Source organism: Octopus bimaculoides, chromosome 1, assembly GCF_001194135.2.
Source record: "Octopus bimaculoides isolate UCB-OBI-ISO-001 chromosome 1, ASM119413v2, whole genome shotgun sequence".
Taxonomy (NCBI): Eukaryota; Metazoa; Mollusca; class Cephalopoda; order Octopoda; family Octopodidae; genus Octopus; species Octopus bimaculoides.
Genome location: NC_068981.1, coordinates 100,760,803 through 100,781,072, shown reverse-complemented (window position 1 = coordinate 100,781,072; position 20,270 = coordinate 100,760,803). Strand labels below are relative to the sequence as shown.

Below are 20,270 nucleotides of genomic sequence, written 5' to 3'. Positions count from 1 at the left end.
GCGTGCGTGCGTGCGTGTGTGTGTGTGTGTGCGCGTGTGCGTGAGCAAAATACCCCTAGAAATGCTATGAGCATCACAACTTCCATACTTCATATAACTTAAGTCAATAGAATTGATTACTTGTTAACAAATAACCCTTGTTGAAATAGATACTGGTATATGGGATAAATAAAAGAAGATTTCTTACTAAAACACAAGATCACAAATTTGTAGAAGATAAAGTACAGTCTTTTGATTAGACCCAGCATATGCTTGGTACTGAGTTTATCAAATGTAGAATGATAAAAAGTAAAATTAACATGGGCAGAATTTGAACTCAGAACATAGAAGTAGAGAATTAAAGACTGAAATGCATTTAGTCACATATTCTACTCTTTGATCAGTATTTTTCCTTCATTTTGTACTAATCATATCTATTTAACCTTAATTTTAACCTGGGATAAAAATGTAGCTAAGTCAATAGGACTATGAGCAGTAGGTTGCCAGGCACTCATTATGTTTATCACCATGATATGATGTAGATATTGTGGTTGTGAAGTTATTTCAAAAATAAATATGTTGGTACCATATTTTAGGAGAGAAAAGAGCAATTCTCTACAGTAAGCAACGGTAGCACTTTGAAAATGGTGGCGCTTTAGCAACTTCCCCCCCCCCCCATTGATAAAAATATGTAGAGAGATAGTCTTTGCCAAAATGTCTTATCTTAAATACAATAAATGAAGTTTGCAGTGGTTCCCCAATGACTGAATATGCAATGGAAAATCACCAAAACATAAATATTTAAATTATTGCCGTCATTGAGTAATTCCAATCAACATTGCTTAAATAGCAAGATGATAGCTAAACAAAGAATTATTTTTTTCACATTCTACCAACAACCATTCTGCCTTTTGAGTGGGCAACACTCTTCAAAGATTTAGAACTTAAACATCTACTGGTTCTTGTTTTAAAGATAAGGAGTTCATTACTGCAGATTTGGTTGCTAAATGAACAGGTTGAACAACTTTCAGAGAAGTTCCTGTGTTTATTATCTAAATCAAATGCAGTTGATAATTTTTTATGTGAAATACTTGAAACAGAAACAATATTGAATCTTTTTGGATGTCACTATGAATGTATATTTGCATCGATAAAATGGGACAACATGAACATAAGACATCAAGTCTAAACTCATCATCCATTTACATTTCCTGATATAACACACACATACTATGAAGGAAGTTTATAATTAATTTGGTGCTTGTTCAATTTCATACATGTAACAGTTTTATTTTGGGATAATTCTGCCTTTCCCTGAAAGAAATCTGCTTCTTACATTTTCACTTCAGTTACTCAACCATATAAAACAACAACTCATTTTTACATTTTACACTTATGTTTTATGCTCAAAAGCAACATCCTGTTTTTTTTTTTTTTTTAAACCTTACTTAGTACTTTCAGGAATTTTCCTTCTGTGATAGTTCTCTCACTTGAAAAAATTTCAATTTTGGAAGTTTTCAGATTTTAGGATTTCAGCTAATGGATTAACAACTGCACTGACATCTTACATGAAGGTGGTGAAGTGTCAGAAACTCGAGAGGCAAACAAAATACCTTGCAATATTCAATTATCAGGTCAACCCATAAGTTCTGTCCAAATTTTGACTAAAGAAAACAAGTGATAAAATGTTATATTTAATTGAAATTTAATCATCAATGTACTTTCCCTGATTATCTATGACTTCCTTCCACCTATTTACAAGCTTTTTAATCCGATCAATATAAAACTCTTTTGGTTTCAAAGTGAACAACTCTGAAATGTCAGTTTCGACTTCCTCCTGGCTCGCGAAAGTTATGTTCCCCAAATGATTCAGTAAACTACGAAACAAATGGTAGTCTGAAGGAGCAAGATCGGGAGAATAAGGTGGATGAGGAATTTTTTCCCAACCAAGCTCTTTGATCTTCTGTGATGTGATCTTTGCAGTGTGGGGTCACGCATTGTCCTGATGAAACATCACTCGTTTTTTATTCACTAAAGCGGGTCTTTTTTTCTTCAAAGCTTGGTTCAAACGCTCTAATTGCTGACAGTAGACCTGAACGTTGATTGTTGCATTAGGTGGTAACAATTCAAAGTGAATTACGCCTTTACAATCCCACCAGATAGAGAGAAGAAGCGTTTTTTCCATGAAGTTCCCTTCTCGGTTGTGGTTGAGCTTTTTCCCTTTTATCAAGCCACTATTTACGACATTTAACATTTCAATAGAAAATCCATTTTTCATCACCAGTCACAAGTCAATCAAAAAAAGGGTGAAATGAGTTTGTGAGAATGGAGAGAAGAGCAGATGTCAACTCAGGATTTGCGGTTGCTTTCGGACAATTCATGAGTCACCCATTTTCTAAGTTTAGGAACCTTTCCAAGTTGTTGAAGATGACGAACAGTTGTATGGTTTGAACTAAGCTTTATTGCCAATTCTTCAACTGATAATGCAGGATCTTCTTCAACTAATGCCACAAGGAGCTTATCATCAAACTCAACTGGACATCCAGTTCAATCTTTATCTACAAGGCTAAAATCTCCACTTCTGAATTTTGCAAACCATCTTCTGCAAGTTCTTTCATTCAAGCATTTTTTCCCATAAACTGAGTGTATATTTCGAGTCGCTTCGGTTGCAGAGTTTCCTTTTTTGTACTCATAAAGCATTATGTGCCTTAAATGCTCTTTGGATACTTCCATGTTAGAAAGGGTTTTAATCACAGAAATTTTAATTCTATTATTCTGTAAAATAATATTTAGTTAGCTTAAATATACACAAATGCATAAAAATAATATCTAATTCCATTAGACATTCTAAAATACTATTAAATTTCATTCAATTTTAAAAAAGGTAATATCGGACAGAACTTATGGGATGACCTGATACATTCCTTTACATTTGGAATTGAAACTCCATCTTTCCTTCTCCCAGTGTTGGCGAAATACAGTTATGTTATGTATGTGCTATATTATAGTTTTAGTGAATAATGAGTTATGCATAAATTTATTCAAATAACAGACTCACTGAAATAATATGCCCTCCAAGACCATGGGCAGCATCAGCACATTCAATAACTGCACTAAGCTGGGGATAGCCAATGCCAGTTTTCTTTCTAGTAGTACACACTGAGCCAGGTCCAATTCCAACTTTGATGATATCTGCACCAGAAAGGATCAATTCTTCCACCATTTCTCCAGTGACAACATTACCAGCCTATCCAAAAAGAAATTAGGTACAACTTATCTGAACGTTATTTACATTATTTACATTGTGCGCTAACAACAAACAAGATGAGGACAAATATCTGTCAAATGTAAATAATGTACATAATCCCTCATCTCTTAAATATAGAACTTATCTGAATTATTTGATTTTGAATCTTATATGAGAAGTGAATATGTAATGACGTATTACAGAATAACACAAATGAAGCATGCGGTGGGCTCTATAAAAATTGCAAAGCAATAAGAGTAACTGGAGGTTTAAGGTACCCAATAGAAGTTTCACTTCTCTTTGGTATATAATTAGCTAGCATCTCAAATTTTCTCATATGTATAAGCATGACAACATACTTCAGTAACATCCTTGTACATTCAAACGCTCTGTTATCAAATCAACTAAACAGCCTGTACAACTATATTCACAGAAAATTCACAGCTAGTTGTATAATAAATTACTTTCATCTCAATATAGAAAAAGTCAACATCAACAATTTCAAACAACTACCGCAAAATCAATAAAGATATTGCATTGTGCCTCATCAATAATAAATCAATCAATACTGTCATGTAATATTTCAATTTCTTCACTATTTATGATCATAAGTATGTATCAATGATTAATTTTCCCAGAAAATTTTATACATATTCCTAACACCTAGGTGAAGTGGGCAATGTAAAATATAGTGTCTGTCTCAGGTACACAAAGAAACCTCCTCAGTAGATATTAATTGAACAATCCAATAGAAGACACTTTAACAACTAGGTTAATTTGCTTTACCATATACACCTACATAAAAAAACTACTCTACATGTACTCTGATACCAATAATTGGCACAATAACTTTAGTAGATATCATGCACAAAGAAAGACACTTGATGTCACCACAATTACCACACATCAAAAACAAATATTTTAACATGATTAAATATGAATAATAACATTTAAATTGCTGATAAACAACACTTGAAATGCATATGCTCCTTAATCTCAAACCAAACAAAATACTATAAAATGGAACACAAGACATATATAGCACACACCAAGACTCATATAAACTTCCATTAAGCACAGTTATGTTCAAACAAATCTTTCATACTAAATTCATTCTCATACAATACAGATTCACACACAACCTCAAAACATGACCACTGTGAAACTACTCCTAACTTTTTTTTTTACCAACTGCTCACTCTCATCTTTTCTGAATGCCTAACTTTTTGTTACCCTTGTTTCTAAGCACAATGAAAGTTTGTCTCACTCTAAAATGTAAACACTCAATACCAAGCAGAGGGAGCTCTGAATTCTAAAAGACAATCTTTCTAGTGCTGGAGCTATGATGAAACACCATAAACTTTTTTTTGATCAGGGATGGGTGATAGGTTTAACACACCATCTGCTTGAGTACTACACAGAATTCACCCTGATGTAAGCATCCAGACAACACAGTTTTTCAATGCACAACTTTCAACTACAGCTTTCCTTGCATTGTTCTTACTTAGAGCTGTATCCTTCAAGAACTCCTCCCCCACTCACCTGCCCACACACACATACCTACATTTTTTTCTCTCCAAATATTTAGCTACAGAAGTGGGTTTGTGTGGAAACAGTACACAATAATAGTCAACAGGTTTAATGAAACAAAGAAATAAATAGATGGATGAGTGAATGGGTGTGTGGGTGGATGGTGACAACTATAATGACCATGATCAATATTTTTTTTTAAGGTAAACATTATCAGACTGTTTCAAATAACTTTCAGAGATCAATTACCTATTTACAGGATATTATGAAACTCATATTGTAACAGTAACTTACCATGATAACATGTGAGGGAAATTTCTTGCGGACATCACGTAAAAACTGAACAAAGTATTCTGAATATCCATTGGCAACATCTAAACAGATATAACGGAGAGCTGGTACTGCTTCTATAATGCTTTCTAACTTCTGCAAATCTCCAGCTGCCATTCCAGAACTAGCAGCAATATTCTGACAAGGAGAAGCTCAAAATATAAATCAAAAACAGAGTCATTCAAATATTTTAAATTATAAATGTATTGCTATTCTACAACACAATTCAATTTTCATTTGTTCAGGTTTCCTTTACCAGATATGTTATTTCTTTTAGTTTGTATATAATCAAACACAATTTCAGTTTATAGTTTTAATATGCAATATATCTTCCACTAAACAGAACACTAGTTTATTACTGGCAATATTACCAGGACACAGCAAAGAGAATTGAAATTAACTGCTAAAGTACACAATAAATATTTGCAGTCAATTGGTGATCAAGATCCATATCTTGTTCACCATTACAACTCCATTCATATAGTGTTGGTTAACTAGTGAATTCATTGAAATTGTCTTTGGTTTAGTCAATGACATGATAACATGTAGATAATATGTCATGGACTCGTTTGTCAACCCATGCTAGCATGGAAAGCGGACGTTAAACGATGATGATGATGATGAACAGATAAGGGTTCCATAATTTCTTGGTTTATTATGGTTTATCCATAATGGCCAAATGTTTATGCTGTACATTAGCTCACTCCCTCCATCAAATAGACACTGCATGTACAGGTAGGTGTGCCACATGTCAGAACATAGAATTGCAGAGCAACATGAAATACAGTGTTTAGCTCAAATACACACCACACCATTCAGTCTGGGAATCGAAACCATGATCTCACGATCAGGAGTGCAACTACCTAACCACTAAGCCAACTTCTTGCCTAATGCGGCCCGGAGCAATTTTTTACACTTTTACATGACAAAAGTGAAAGAATAACATCTATGTTTCACTTTTATTCTTCCGGTTCATATAACAATGTTTCGTTTTCATTGCACATTTACAGTTTCATATTAACACTTAAATTAACTTGATACCGCTTAACAGCTATTTGCGAAAACTGCGTGTCTTTCTTAAATTAACATTCAGTCTGTTTGTCATTTGAAACAGATTCACAAATTTTCCTCCAAGTAAATAACTTCATCGTTCTGTCATTGAACAATGCAAGTTGACACTTCGTTACATTTAACACATGGTTTTGCCACGTTTGATTGATGTGCTTCCGCTCCATCTATAACCTTTTCAGGTTGCCTAGAGTTTACAAAAGCAAACTGAGATATTAACCCTTACATTAACATTTAATATTGTACTTCCATCGTTCATTCCCGAACACCCTGTATGGTGTACGGTTGTTTCCCATTCAACAACTTCTGTCCAACTGGACAGAATCTAACTCCGCTCTTCTTATTTTCTGGAATCATTCATATCGATTCATTTCAACATCAATTGATGACAACGCCGTTACATAGCAATCCTGATCAAGAAATTCTGCTGAATTCGGTACTTAACCTTTTTCATTCATAAATTGGATAAATTTTGATAAATGCACCCACATGCATTCCACTAAGGAAAAAACAAGGGTTTTTTTCCATGGAAGTACCCTGAATTCCTAATATGCCCTAAACCTCCTATTTTTGTTCAGAAACAAAGGGAGGGTGGTGGGGGGGAACCTCGGATTTTCTCCTGAAAGTCTGGGGACACCCACCACATAAACGGCTCCTTTGTACAGAAAATGAAAGATTTGGCTACACTTTCTAGCACGCACTGTTACTACACAACAGCTATTTGCGATAACAGCATGTCCTTTATCACAAATACCTGTTCAGTGTTAGCAGGATACGCTAGAAATACCAGCCTAATTGGTTCATAACAACGTTTCACCTTTAATTTGAATTTACACATTTACCATTCAATGACTAGTTCATAATTATCACACCTGTTGCAAGTTATTTACATTTACAATTTCATATTAACACTTAGATTAATATGACATCGAAATGACACATAAACGACTCTTTAAGAGAGATAAGACTTTCCCAAGGTCAGCAAATGCATGCTGCAGCACGTCAAATGGAATCTCAAGAGAGAAGGGTGATGACACTTTCCCAAGATCAGCAAATGCATACAGCAGCACTTAATGCTGGATAATTAAATCAATGTTTTAATGATTAGACAGAGGTCCAATAGAATAACTCTCAGAAACAGACTATGTACAAATTCATTTTTCACAACTCCTGGAGCTGCTTTCAGATAGGATCCATCCCATTCTTATAAAAATGATAACTCTGGCCAAATTGGTGTGCCAAACACAAATTATCATTTCTGTAGAGCTTTAAAATTTCCAAATGAAACAAATGGCATGTGCTGCTCAGGCAGTCAGGTAAGATTGCCAGCACTACCAGCTCCTCCTTAACCTCTTATGGATCTTCTACGAGGCACTTCCATCCAGTCAAAGGATTTTCTGAACAATATCAGACAATACAACTCCGCATTTCAAATGACATTGTTTACTGCATCTAAGAAGATAGTTAAACATGAATTTACACCGGCTTCAAAGTTCAAGGGCAAGTCTATCACCTCATTGGTCCCCTATTACCCACAAATGAACAACCACAGTTCCTCCAAATTTACTTTATGAGTGATGTAGAACAACAAACCCGAAGGAGGTGTTAAAACTTCAGACGATGGGTCATGTTAGACGCAGCACCAACTGCTGCAAAGGAGAGTATATCTACTGACAGCTTTGTGGTGCATTCAAAACTCACCTAACCCCCACCCCAATTTTCCATAACAGGTTAAGACCTGGAATACTCTAAACGGATGCATGGCATGTTGCTTAGTTGAATTAGCCCATCATTTACTCCACAAACGATTTGTTATCAATGCTGCACTTTCCCATATGACCCATTTCAACATAACTGTAATAAATATATACAAACTACTCCATTTTAATCCTGAGCAAAGCCAGATATCTCTGCTAGTTAATATTAAAAGTAACAGTAAAAGAAACAACTTTTTTTTTTTTAAATAACATTCAAGAATTAGATAAATCTGAAATAAATTTTATTACACTTAATTGGTCTGGATGATTGGCAGCAAATTCTTTCCATGCTTCAATGGAGTAGTGTTTATGAATAGTGGTAAAGAGACCATACTGAAAAGAAAAGAATACAAGTCTGAATTCATAATACTTTGTATTAGGTATGGATTGTGAAAGTTTAAGAAGTATAAATAAATAGGTGAATGCATGTGTCTGTTCTGTGTGAATTATGTTATTGAATTGAAAGTGTCTTGAACAAGATGTGGACTGTGTGTAATATTCATTCATATTGTATTTACTTAGGTATGTCCATTTTAGAATAGACACATTGTGTCCCTGAATGTCATGAGAGGCAACTAAAGGAAAGACATCTAGCTGTAAAACATCGCCTTAGAAAAACCATCCAACTCATGCCAGCATGGAAAAGTGAATGTAAAATGCTGATGAAGTATTTTCTTTGGTGTTGCTGTGACAGATTAATTAAATGAAACCATAATAAATGAATTTATATCATGGCTCTACTTAATACTGTCACTAACACACCAAAGTCAATACAATATTCAAATAAATAAAACAGTTGTCAATTTTAGTGCTGTTGCTGCTTGTATTGCTTTAGCAATTCATTGTATCTATAACTAAGACTTGTACCTTCCAAAGACTTAATCCATTAAGCTCTAAATAAGTAACAGATTTGGAATAATTCAACACTGTAAGTCATAGTAACACTCTGAAACTAATTGGTGTTTTGCTAGCTCATAGAACTGATTTCAGTTTCTTCAATTGAGAAAGTTACTAGTATTTTATCCAGGGGTTGCTTAACTCTAACCTACTTAATAGGATGGGAAACCTAAGATAAGATCCATGTTAAGATTTTTTTTGATTCAGAAAGAGATTAGCTAAGCTAATTACAGAAATAAGATATTAACTTAAGAGCAGTGCTTAGTTCCAACTTCTTGGTGTGAAGTAAATAAATATTTAAGTGAATTGAAGGCCAGGCTACCATAAGTAAGATCCAATATCTACTTGACATTCTGAGTAGGACAAAATAGAAACAGGAGTTAGTATGGCAGGAAGAGTGCAGTATGTGTGACAGGAAGAGGAGAGATGAGTGTGTGAGGTTAGCTCAAGTGGAAACACCATGAAAATAGCTAGCTCTGAGTAGCAGAACCAGTATCAAGTGGAGCACTAAGGTAGGATAAAACAAAACACAAATCATCATCATCATCATCGTCGTTTAACGTCCACTTTCCATGCTAGCATGGGTTGGACGATTTGACTGAGGACTGGTGAAACCCGATGGCTACACCAGGTTCCAATCTGATTTGGCAGTGTTTCTACAGCTGGATGCTCTTCCTAACGCCAACCACTCCGAGAGTGTAGGGGAGCTTTACGTGCCACCGGCATGAAAGCCAGTCAGGCAGTACTGGCAATGGCCACACTCAAAATGGTGTATTTTATGTGCCACCCGCACAAGAGCCAGTCCATGGGCACTGGCAATGATCTCGCTCGAAAGTCCTTACACATGCTGCGGGCACAAGTGCCAGAAAGGCAACGCTGGGCACAGGTGCCATCACGATTTCGCTTGCCCCAACAGGTCTTCGCAAGCTGAGTTTCGTGTCGCAAGCTGAGTTTCGTGTCGCAAGCTGAGTTTCGTGTCGCAAGCTGAGTGAATGTATAAAATCCAAACCAGGGATTGCAAATCTACAAGGGGGTGTTGAAAAGTTCCTGGCTTTGGGTAAAAGAAAATACAGGAGGATCAGTTAATTGTCTTTATTCAACATATTCTCCTCTCAGATTCACACACTTATTGCAGCAGTCCTTCAGTTTTTCTGTAAAAGAACTCAGAAGATTAGGCCTCCAGTCAGGTGTTTTGCGATACCCTTAAAGCCAGGAACTTTTCAGCACCCCCTCATATATACAGTCTACACTCTATGCAAGTCCTTCTCAATTCAGTAGCACAACTTACACAGTAGACTTTTGGCACACAAACCACACAGTACATACACTATGCAATCATCAACCATTAAAATAACACACCTCAGATTGCACATATCCCCCCCCCCACACACACACACACAAACAAACAAACAAACAAGCAAGCAAACAAGCAAACAGATGAAACACTAAAGTAACACCCAGAACGATAAAACAAACCTCACAGCAAATCAAAGTAGATGTAGCATATAAATATAATTCTACACCCACCCCAAAGAAACAACACTACACGACCTCAAGAACACAGAGGAAGACTAAGTGTTGTAATATGAAACTTTTGAAAACAATACTAATAATAATTGTCTCCACTATAGGTACAAGGCCTGTAATTTTATGGGAGGGGGCAATTTGATTACATCCACCCCAGTGTTCAACTGGTATTTGTTATATCAACCCCGAGGGGATGAAAGTCAAAGTCAACCATGGCAGAATTTGAACTCAAAATATAAAGACAGACAAAATACTGCTAAGCATTTTGTTCAACATGCTAACAATTCTGTCAGCTTGCCACAATAACAATAATAATATTGATGATAATAATAATGATAATAATAATAATAATAATAATAATAATAATAATAATAATAATAATAATAATAATGTGGCAAGAATGATCCATTGGGAGCTCTGTGGAAATCACAGCCTACAAAGAGCAAAGACATGGTATGAGAAAACCCTAGAATATCATCATCATCATCATCGTTTAACGTCCACTTTCCATGCTAGTATGGGTTGGACGATTTGACTGAGGACTGGTGAAACCGGATGGCAACACCAGCCTCCAATCTGATTTGGCAGAGTTTCTACAGCTGGATGCCCTTCCTAACGCCAACCACTCAGAGAGTGTAGTGGGTGCTTTTACGTGTCACCCACCAATAAGAATTGCAAAATCCTGTGGGATGCAATAATTTGGTGCAATCACCTGACGAGACATCGGAAACCAGACATTGTTGTGGTGATTAAAAAAGAAAGAACTTGCAAGATAATCAACTTCGTCATGTCCCAGTGACAACAGGATCAACGAGAAAGAAGAAAAAATAAACTATGGCGATTTGAAGTGGGAAATACAAAAGCTGTGGTCAATGAGGAGAGCAGGCGTGATACCAATAGTAATTGGCACACTTGGAAGTATTGGCACTCAACTACCAACATGGCTCAAAAAGACTGATACAAGTGTAAAGGTAGAACACCTACAAAAATCTGCATTGCTTGCAACTGCAAGAATTCTTTGCAGAGTTCTTGAAGCATGACCAGTAAACTAGTGTCACTTTAGTCTGCTGGCTGTGGACAGCTGACACTTTCCATAATAATACCCAGCAAAATAAGCTGTGAGTTTTCATCACGTAATAATGATAATAATAATAATAATAATAATAATGGCTTCAAATTTTGGCATTAAGTATTTTGCCTCAGGTACGAACGATTCTGCCAGCTCCATCTTAATAATAACGATAAAAATAATAACAACAACAAATTTTGTTTTCCTGACTTTCAGCAAACATACTTTTTTGCTTTTTCTTTCTCTCTTTTATTAAATATAGTCAGATTACTTGAATATCTCAAGTTGAGACCAATTAACTTGTGAGACATGTAAAAATAAAGCTACCCTTTTCTGATACTAATCACCAGCTTTCATACAGATATCACTCATTTGAAGGATGTATCTTAAGCAGTCATTAGCAACTTAGCATTTCTTATCAATTGCTTCTACAAATACTTTGATAAGTCCACCCATTTTCAGGTTTTCATAAAAGTTCAGCTGTTCTATTGATCAAACTTTCCTTCCTCTGTGAAGCTAGCTTTTAGACCATTGCCACCTTCCAACATTTCTCCTTGTTTTTTTAAAGTGTTTTTCTTCATCGTCATTATAATACATCCATTATATATTATTTCAGGCCTTTTATTTAAACCTTCCATCACAGTAGCCATCTAAATAATGTCATAACTGTAAAATTGTGTTTATCTCTGAATGCCCTCTCTTCAACTGCCTAGTTCAGGTCCCACATTAAACTGTTAGTCTCATTAAATAGTAAAGGGTAAAGATCCCCTTCCTTCATGAATGACCATAGGATTGCACCTAGAGAGTTCCCCTGTGAGGCACAAGTCCAGGCAAGGCTGTTTTGTAGAAGACAAACAGTCACCCATGCATACCAGTCTCCCATCTCCATGCCACCAATGTTATCCTGGGGGAAAGGCAAAGGCCAATACAACTTGAAACCAGTGACGTCACAACTCATTTCTACAGCTGAGTGAACAGGAGCAACATAAAATAAAATGTCTTGCTCAAGAACACAACACACATCCTAGTCAGAGAATCGAACCCACAACCTCACAATTGTAAGCCTGATGCTCTAACCACTGAGTCATGCACTTTCATTAAATAATATGGCTATGTTGTTGGTTTGAAAAACATTCATTGGGTTGAAATTCACGAAGTGTAATGCATAGCAAGAAAAATACCCCTTCATAACTGAATAACTAAACATAATCTTAATAAGGAATCAAAATTCCATCAAACAAACAAATGGGTTGAAGTACATGATATATCAAATATGCCAAAGTTACAAAGCAACAACCAGAGGAATGGTATAGTATTTATGCTATCAACTACAGAAAGATGACAATCCCTATGAGGAAATCTGAATATGAAGGGAGATGACTATCACAGGGTATTTTTCCTGTACTCTACCAAGTCAGACTTTAATAATGACACTTAAAAATTTAACAATGCATTTAACAATTTAACAAACCTTGGCAAGAGTAATAGCCATTTCAAAAGTTCCAACTGTATCCATATTTGATGCCATAACAGGGATTCCATTGTAAGTCTGACCACTATTTCGGAAGATGAACTCTCTTGTGAGATCAACCTTCAAGATAAAAGCACAGGAAACAAATTATTAGTAAAGAAAAATGTATAAACATAAAAAAGACATATAACAAAACAGTAAAAAAGAAAACGAAAATAATTTTTTTTAAATGTATGCAGGCAAATTTCAAGAATAAAAATATACCTATATTTGTAAACATCAAGTAATTAGAATACTATGGCAACTAAATCATCTTTAAAAGCTTAATTTCACTTATTGAAATAGCTCTAACCAGTTCAGCTGATATATACTTGTAAATATCAAGAATATACACCAGTAAATATATACCTGTATATACCTGTAACTACCATGTAATTAGAATACTCTAACAACTAAATCATCTTTAACCCTTTCTCATTCAGATTTCTTTGTCAAATGTAATGCTTATTTATTCACATTGTCTTGAATTAATCATGCATTATCTTCTAGCTTCAAAATTTTAATGGTGTATTTGTATATTTTTAGAATGACATTATAGAGTAGGTGTGAGAGGTTGGATCTTCTCAGTTTTAACATAGGACAGGTAGAATATTTGGGCCAGATAAGGCAAGATTAAATGCTCAGTTGCTGTTGTTGAAATAGCACTAATCAGTTCTGCTGATAGATTTGTTCAAAACTTATGGTTCACCTTGTCACTACCTCAAGTTTGTGGCTTTTGTACATTTGTCTACAAGAAGATGAATGTATGAACACACAAAAGCAAGAAATTTGGAGTAGCAATAGAGTCATCAGATTCCACTCAAGAGAGAAACTACTATATGTGCAGAGTACTCTTTCTCCTATTTGCACATCCAAACATGTGTATGTATACATGAGCACAGGTATGTGGTTCTGGGTTCAATCCTACTACACAGCACCTTAAGCAGTGTCATTAACCATAAACTCAGGTGGATTAATAGCTTGAGTTTTAACATTCTAGCTCACTTCTGCTCTTTACAGCAGTGCTTGGAAGGAACGTGTGTAATATATGATCGTTGCATTGACCATGACAGAGAAAGTTGTCATGACGATACCTGCTCAGAGGCCTAAACAAAGTTGCAGAAAGTGTATGGAGAGGAGTGTATGAGCCACACACAAACGTTTCCAAGTTGGCTGCAAAAATGTCGATAGTGACGAATGTTCAAGGAGACCCACAACCAACATAACTGGGAAAACTGTCACAGATGTGCGAGCAGCTATGAGGAGAAATCATCAAATCATCACCTGTGAGTTAGAGGATGTGCAGATTAGTTATGGTTCAGATCAGTCCTTTATCACTGAAGATTTTGGTATAAGACGCAAGTCTGCCAAGTTTGTACCAAAACTGCTTTCAACTGACCAAAATGACACTCGAGTTTCAGTTGCACAAGTTCTCCCTGATTGTGTCGAGAACGATGAAAACTTTTTAAAAACTTTGCATAGGCCTCTGAGCAGGTATCACCAAGCTTTTGGCAAAATTTAATGCAGATTCTCTGCTCAACTTTCTGTCATGATTAATGTGATGATTACACACTACACACCTTCCTTCCAAGCACTATTGTAAACAGCAGAAGTGAGCTAGAACGTTAGAACTTAGTGTGCATGCACAGAGGAGTTCAAGATCAGTCTGTGCCGAGCAGCTTTATTCTGTGTGCTTTAGCTTCGTTATTATATATCAACAGTCCAGATACTTATTGATCAGACCACGTGTGTGTATGTGTGTGCGTGCATGCATGCATTCATCACTAAGAGGATGCCTAATAAATTGGTGCATTAAACAAAAATACCTTGTGATATTTAGTCTATAGGTGCACTCAGTCATTCAATAAATACAGTACTGGAGAGCTGGACAAAGTGTTCAGGTTGTTAAATTCTATTGAACATTTGGAACTAATAAATGAATAATGAATATATATGAGAAAGAAAGAGTTTTATTTTCTTGCCAGTTACTGCTATAGTTTACAATAACAGGTTCCAAATACAAAACTATGGAAACTGTGTGCTAGTGTATAGGTCCATTGCTTGAACAATCACCAAACACTTGGAGGTAAGATATGCTCAGATGTTATGGGTTGTTCTAAATACCTTGTGGGAAAAGTATAAAGCCAAAGACAGTATGACATTCTTGCATTCACTGATGCCACTTGAGAGTTATGCATGTGTTTTGCAGAGTTCAGCAAGGACTCATTAGTGATATACTCCTACAAATAACAGGACATGGAATATATACAAGTCAACCTTCAAGGAAAAAAAGAAAACCTTCATCACACAATTCTGTACAGACATGGGATATTACCCTACTGTCCTCTTGAATGTTACTCAGGATCTTCACAGGTGACATAATAAAGTCGGGTAAATGCAAACTAGTTCAATCAAATGAAAATGAATGCAAAACAGAATAGATTCAGTAACGAACACTTAAAAAATAATTGTAAATATAATAGTAGAACATTAGTGGCAATGAGAAGAGTAAATAAAAAGGCTTGTCGAAATACAAAAGAGATAAAGTGAAACCTTCTTTTTCGGTTAAACTGTGAAGATAATTTTAATGACAGCAGGAGTGTCCACCAGTTAAATTAGAGTGCATTTCTCTATTTCCTAATCTCAGTTGTTGCCGACAAATAAAAGAAACGTTTATTTACAAGAGTCTGAAATAGTTTTATTGATGTGGTTTACATGTTTACTCTTTTACTCTTTTACTTGTTTCAGTCATGTGACTGCGGCCATGCTGGAGCACCACCTTTAGTCGAGCAAATTGACCCCATGACTTATTCTTTGTAAGCCTAGTACTTATTCTATCGGTCTCCTTTGCTGAACCGCTAAGTTACGGGGACGTAAACACACCAGCATCGGTTGTCAAGCGATGTTGGGGGGACAAACACAGACACACAAACACACATATATATACACATATACGATGGGCTTCTTTCAGTTTCCCTCTACCAAATCCACTCACAAGGCTTTGGTCGGCCCGAGGCTATAGTAGAAGACACTTGCCCAAGGTGCCACACAGTGGGACTGAACCCGGAACCATGTGGTCGGTAAGCAAGCTACTTACCACACAGCCACTCCTGCACCTGTTTGTCAATATTTACTAGAGTGAGATGTTACTTTTTTTTTATTGTTTTGTGAAGTAACTATTTTAAAAGTAAGACATATTTCCTACAACTAACTGTTCAATCATAAAGTTGGAATAGGTCTGTCTTATTTTATAATTTCTTTTATGAACCTTTTTTATAGAACAAAGGAATCTAATGAGAGTTAAACATGACTAATTCAAAGCCATTATAAATTTATAATTAACAGAATTTCTTGCAAAAGTACAAGAAAGAAGACTGCACTGGTATGGCTGTGTGATGCATGTAGATGAGGACAAAGTAGTGTTAATTATTTATGTGGATAGAGTTTGCCGAAGAGGATGGGATGAAGTGGCGAAGGCTAATCTCAAGACATTGAATCTCACAGAGACGACAAGGGACTGGGATGACTGATAATGTGTGGTTCTCAAGAAGACGCATCCACCTCAGCAAAACTAAGTTCTGAAAGTACTCGCTCTCTCTCTCTCTCTGTATATATATATATTCACAACTAGGCCCTTTACCCAAATTCTTTCCCAAAACATTCCCACCACCCTCCATCTCTCTAAATGCAGTGTTCCCTAGATACCTTTAATCCTTCTCACTACCAGGAACTACTTCATTTGATTTCCAGCCCTCGTCCTTAATACTGTCCTCTCCAGCTACATTATACATTGCTCACCCCACCAGCCACCAAATCATCTTACCTCTTTTCTGCCACCATACATCTCTCACTCTCCCCATGTACAATGCTTGCCTCTCTCTTTCTCTCTCTCTCTCTCTTGCTGCACTCTTGCAACTTATCTAACCACTCATCTCTCTCTTTCATCTTTCTCCTGTGTACATGATCATCATGCTGCTCTTCACCTCCATACATTATTGGTCACCTCACCCAAAACCCAACCCAACCCTTTCTCCATTCACTACATCCACTTCTCAAACCTATTCAAATTCTATAGTAGTTATCTACTCTTGCTTACCTTCCCCACTTATCATCCACTCAACACTTGTTCATCATTCATTATTTCCCACCACCACCACCACCACCGTTCCTGTACTACCCACCCACACACTCCTTATTCATCTACCCCCATTCACTTCTCTGTACTTTGTACTTTTCTGATCAACACAAATGCCTTATCACTGAAATTTTTTTATCTCTTCCCTGCCCCACCTCAATCACCCTTCCAACCCTTCTAAAACATAAGTAGCCATGTGGTCCCCTCTACACCAAGAAACCTGTTCTGCTCTAGTCCCTTCTCTCATATTTTAACCCCTTATTTTCTAGCATAACGCCACTTTCAGGGTTTGCAGTCTCTTACAAGCTGTTTGGTGACCTCACAAGTTCTGGTGGCACAATAAGAGCACCTAGTAAATGCTGTAAAGTGGCTGACATTAGGAAGGGCATCCAACCATAGAAGCTATGGCAAAGTAGACAAAGGATCAGATGCAATCCTTGAGTCCATTTGATCCTGCCAAACTGTCTAACCCATACCAATATGGAGCAAGGACACTAAATGGTGACGATAATTGTCATATTATCAAAAAATATGTCTTTGGATTTGATGTTCTATATTTCTAACTATAATGTTTGTTGTCCGTTTTTCACTCATATATTAACAATAATACATTTTTCACTATCTAGCACACAAATGACGTGAAGTCAACAAAAATTAACAATTTCAGTCACATGCTTTCTGTTTTCTTTAGTTGTTATTAACTACCAGGCAAACAATTCTATTACAACCTATTTACACTAGTAAATATGAATAAAATATGAATATGTAAGAGAAAGTGAACACAAAATATTTTGTTTCCAGTCTAGTTCACTCAGAAGTACTAGAACCCTTGGAGAAGAAAAACAACCTACAGACAATTAATTGCAATTTTATTATATTTCATCGGAGTTTCTAAGATAAACTCTATGGAAAAATATAATAGCAAAGCAACTTACTTCAACTTAAACAACTATCCCCAGTTTAAATTAGAACTATTCTAGAAAAAACAAAACAAAATACAAGATATTTTGTGCTAATGGAAAAAAAAAAAAAAAAAACGTTCAGATTGCTCATCTCAGATTTTTGGCCATTTTATAGAACACTATATGTCAAACAATTTTATATTTATTTTTCACCAGATGTCATGTTTGTCATATGATTGAGCTGGGATTGTACAACAAATGCAGGCCAGTTTAAGTGATATTTCAATTCATTTTTAATAATGACAGTCATATTGAGCTAACAATCTGGGATCTCATTTAGTACTATATACATTATTTCTTTTATTTTCATGGTTCTTTTGTCTCTAGTGGAATATTTATCTGTAGTTCTTATTCAATAAAGGAAACTTTATGCTATAGTGACATTATTTCCATGGTTACACATACCGAGCGACACAGTCAGACAACCACACAAATTTTTCACACAGCAAAAGTACAGCCTATTGAAAGTACCGGACCTGTGAAATGCTTCCATATGTAACTGCTTCCATATGTAACTGCTTCCAAGTTATGGATTCTCTTCAGAGATCCAACTCAAGCAAAACTGTATTCAATAACTGCCTTTTCATGATGAATAATTTTATTTGATGTTCTAAATTGGAATAATTACACTGTATAACATGATTTTTGTCCTTGAGTAGCAACTGTGATTTCCTATTTGCATACCCCTAATGGATAATACTTCCTTCAAACATTACTTTTGTTACATTTATTCAAACCCCAACACATATGATGCTCCCTCACTACTCACTATGATGCTCCCTCACCACTTCTGCTCATAATCAGAGATACACATATTGTCAACCACTAAGGGACATGCTCAAGAGGTTAAGGTCAAGCAACTGACAAGCAAATCTCTGGTATTGAGCAGAATATTTGCTATAATGATATTTCTGCTTGTTGTTAAACTCTGTTCTGAATCTGTCTGAAAATAGGTGTGTGTGTGTGTATGTTACTGTTTCCTTATCTTGACATTGCATGACAGTTGTAAAGGAATGTCACCATCATGCAAATATTGTCCTTTATTTCCAATCTTCTATGAAAAAATGTCTGGTCATGGGGAAATATTAATCTTACTGGGAAAAAGGTATGGGTTGGTGATAGAAAGGGCATCCAGCCATAGAAAATCTGCCTCAACAAATTCTGTCCAACCCATGCAAGCATAGAAATGTGAATATTAAAACAATGACGATGACGATTACTAAAGAAACACTCTTGTAACAAACCCTCTCCACAGAGAAACAAAGCAACACACAAATAAAATCATCTAAGTCCCTACAAATGCAAGACTGCACAATATTTAATGATGTTTCATTGTGGTTCACATATAATATAACAATGCTAAATCTTCATCTCAAAGACTAGATTCCCTCTTTGAGGTCTGAAAATACTCTCTACAACCAGGGTCAGTGAACCGGGGTAAATTACTCCAAGTGGGATAAAAATGAAATTCTTGGGGATAATAAGGACTCGTTAGACATAAGTAAAATTACATAAAAAATGCGTTCCTTGTTATAGCAGAAATTTTTCTTCTAGCAACACTGCATCAGTTCATTGTAATGGACATGTAAGTAGATTCAATAAACCTTTTGAATTCAAAGAATCTATGATATTCTTTCTTTCAAATCAAGGAGGTAACGTCGGCATAAATAAATATATTTTGGGGTAATTGGTTAAAAAGTTCCCTAACCCCTGCTCTACAAGAATCAAAATTCACATTGGAGTACCACTCGTCCAGAACAATACTACAGGCACACACATACAAATATCCCAGACTGGATTTAGTAGACAGAAATTGAAAGAAGCCCGTCGTGTGTGTGTGCGCACGCGCATATGTGTATGCATGTGTCTTTGTGCCTGTGTTACTGTGTTTGTTCCCCACAACCACCACTACTGCTTCATAACTGGTGCTGGTTTGTTTACATCCCTGTAACTTAACAGTTTGGCAAAAGAAACTGATGGAATAAGTACCAGAGTTTTGAAAATAAGTACTGGGGTTAATTCATTCGACTAAAATTCAAGGTGGTAACCAGCATGGCCACAGTCTAATAACTGAAACAAGTAAAAAGAATAAAAATTAAAAAGAAAAGCAAAGAAAAAAGAATATCCTATCTCAAAGTATTAGACTTCACAGATTAGATGGTGAACGACACAAAAACAAGATGATAAGCTGGATTAGTGTGTGTGTGTGTGTGTGTGTGTGTGTGTGTGTGTGTGTGTGTGTGTGTGTGTGTGTGTGTG

At 35.9% G+C, this 20,270-nt stretch overlaps 1 protein-coding gene across 1 annotated transcript in view; it reads right to left on the bottom strand.

The window, feature by feature from the left end:
• LOC106875355 (GMP reductase 2) overlaps positions 1–20,270 on the bottom strand; it is a 39,283-nt gene that overhangs the window by 5,400 nt on the left and 13,613 nt on the right. The window contains exons 2-5 of the mRNA XM_014923447.2: positions 12,876–12,995; positions 8,161–8,244; positions 5,051–5,224; positions 3,038–3,226 (exon numbers count right to left, since the gene is read on the bottom strand). Of these exons, the coding sequence (XP_014778933.1) occupies positions 3,038–3,226; positions 5,051–5,224; positions 8,161–8,244; positions 12,876–12,995 (567 nt within the window). The remainder of the gene's footprint in view (positions 1–3,037; positions 3,227–5,050; positions 5,225–8,160; positions 8,245–12,875; positions 12,996–20,270) is intronic.